Here is a 2,048-nt window from a genome sequence, read left to right as displayed (position 1 = left end):
TATTGGTCATTGAAGAGGGCATCTTTTGGGATGAGCACTGGGTGTTGTATGGAAACCAATCTGACAATAAATTTCATATATTAAAAAAAAATTATATTGGAAACTTCCGTTCTTTATAAAACAATACTTGAAATAATTATTTAGACACCGCAGGGTTTTACTGTTTTACTTCTCACGACGTTTATATCACACAACACACAACACTTCGCTTTCGTTTTGTTTTTTTTTTAACAAACTAGATGATTTGAGGAATTGAGTTATTTTTTTCTGCACGAAACGTGCCTTTGTTCTAACTCGGACAATAAAACAACTCAGTGAAGGAAGATCCGGCCCTTTCTGTCGCTCTCTTGCAGGGGACATGTTCGCCAGAAGCCCCGTCCTCAACCAATCCGGCCCCACCGAGTTCGTGTTCCGCGCCTTCACCACCGTCCCCGAATTGCAGGCCCTCCTTTTCCTCCTCTTCCTCCTGCTCTACTCGATGATCCTTTGTGGCAACGCGGCCATCGTCTGGGCGGTGCGCACACACAGCTCGCTGCACACCCCCATGTACTTCTTCCTGTGCAACCTGTCTTTCGTAGAGATCAGCTACACCACAGTGGTGGTGCCTCTGATGCTTGCCAACCTTTGGGGCGCCCGGAAACCCATTCCGCTGGCTGGCTGTGGGGCCCAAATGTTCTTTTTTCTCACGCTTGGCGGCGCTGACTGCTTCCTCTTGGCAATCATGGCATACGATCGCTACGTGGCCATCTGCCACCCGCTGCGCTACACCCTCATCATGACCCAGAAGCTGTGCGTCCGGATGGTGCTGTGCGCCCTGGGCCTGGCCCTCCTCCTCTCCCTGCAGCTCACCTGCTTGATCTTCACCTTGCCCTTCTGCGGGCACCGCCGGGAAATCAACCACTTCCTGTGCGACGTGCCTCCGGTCCTGCGGCTGGCCTGCGCCGACATCCGCGTGCACCAGGCCGTGCTCTACGTGGTGGGCATCCTCGTGCTGACCGTCCCCTTCCTGCTTATCTGTGTGTCCTATGTGTTCATCGCCTCCGCCATCCTGCGCATCCGCTCCGCCGAGGGCCGCCGCCGGGCCTTCTCCACCTGCTCGTCGCACCTCACCGTGGTCCTGCTGCAGTATGGCTTCTGTGCCTTGGTCTACCTGCGTCCCCAATCGGGCTCGTCGGTGGATGAGGACCGCCAGTTTGCCCTAGTCTACACCTTCATCACCCCCCTACTCAACCCGCTGATTTACACCCTTAGGAACAAGGATGTCAAAGGTGCCCTGAAAAAGGCCATCAGTCGCAAAGGAACAGCTGAAGCTCTCTGAAGTTTCAGGGGGACTTGAAACAGGTCCCTGAGCATAGGACAACAGTGAAACCCTTACCCACAAATGCCAGATTTATATTTATGTCTCCAAAGTTTGGATTTTCATTTCTTCTGTCCCTAACATGCTTGTTTGCTACAGTTCACTTTCATGTTTTTAAAGTTCTCTGAGCCTTTAAAACTGAAAACTGACAAGATTTCTGTACGCTATTATTCACTTAGCCACGGATTAAAAGTCTACATTTATTCTGAAGCAATGTTATTATCTTTGAAGCTTCCTCTTGAGAAGCAATGGTATTAGCTGATTGCTTGGAAAATGTTCATAAGGATATCTCACCTAAAATGCCTTATTCTTGTTTTGTGTTTAGAGTATGACAGAGTTGCCTGGGTGGCTCAGTCAGTGAAGTGACCTGCTCTTGATTTCGGCTCAGGTCATGATCTCACGGTTCATGGGTTTGAGCCTCGCGTTGGGCTGTGAACTGACAGAGCGGAGCCTTCTTGGGATCCTCTCTCTCCCTGTCTCTCTCTGCCCCTCCCCTGCTCACACTCTCTATTTCTCTCAAATAAATAAATAAGCTTAAAAAAAAACCTTTAAAGTATGACAAGTAATAACCTGGTTAATGCACCTATTTCCTTCATCAAGCCTCTTTTGTACATTACTAGGTCCTGTGGTTGGGTCTAACCTCTGCTCCCACATTCAATCCAGGAATGTACAAGTAAGTCAGGAAAGGTGG

General features: G+C 49.5%; 1 protein-coding gene across 1 annotated transcript; it reads left to right on the top strand.

Annotated features, from left to right (window-relative positions):
* The first annotated feature begins 358 nt into the window (after positions 1–358).
* Positions 359–1,318, top strand: LOC122201341 (olfactory receptor 10Q1-like). Its single transcript, XM_042907212.1, has one exon. The coding sequence runs from the start codon at positions 359–361 to the stop codon at positions 1,316–1,318; it is 960 nt and encodes a 319-aa protein (XP_042763146.1).
* Positions 1,319–2,048: the final 730 nt, after the last annotated feature.

Source organism: Panthera leo, chromosome D1 (genome assembly GCF_018350215.1).
Source record: "Panthera leo isolate Ple1 chromosome D1, P.leo_Ple1_pat1.1, whole genome shotgun sequence".
NCBI classification, from domain to species: Eukaryota; Metazoa; Chordata; class Mammalia; order Carnivora; family Felidae; genus Panthera; species Panthera leo.
The sequence above is the reverse complement of the archived record's forward strand: the minus strand, read 5'-3'. Positions and strand labels throughout refer to the sequence as shown.

Excerpts from the sequence above, each read along its gene's own strand:
- LOC122201341 (XM_042907212.1), top strand. The coding sequence starts at position 359 with ATGTTCGCCAGAAGCCCCGTCCTCAACCAATCCGGCCCCACCGAGTTC.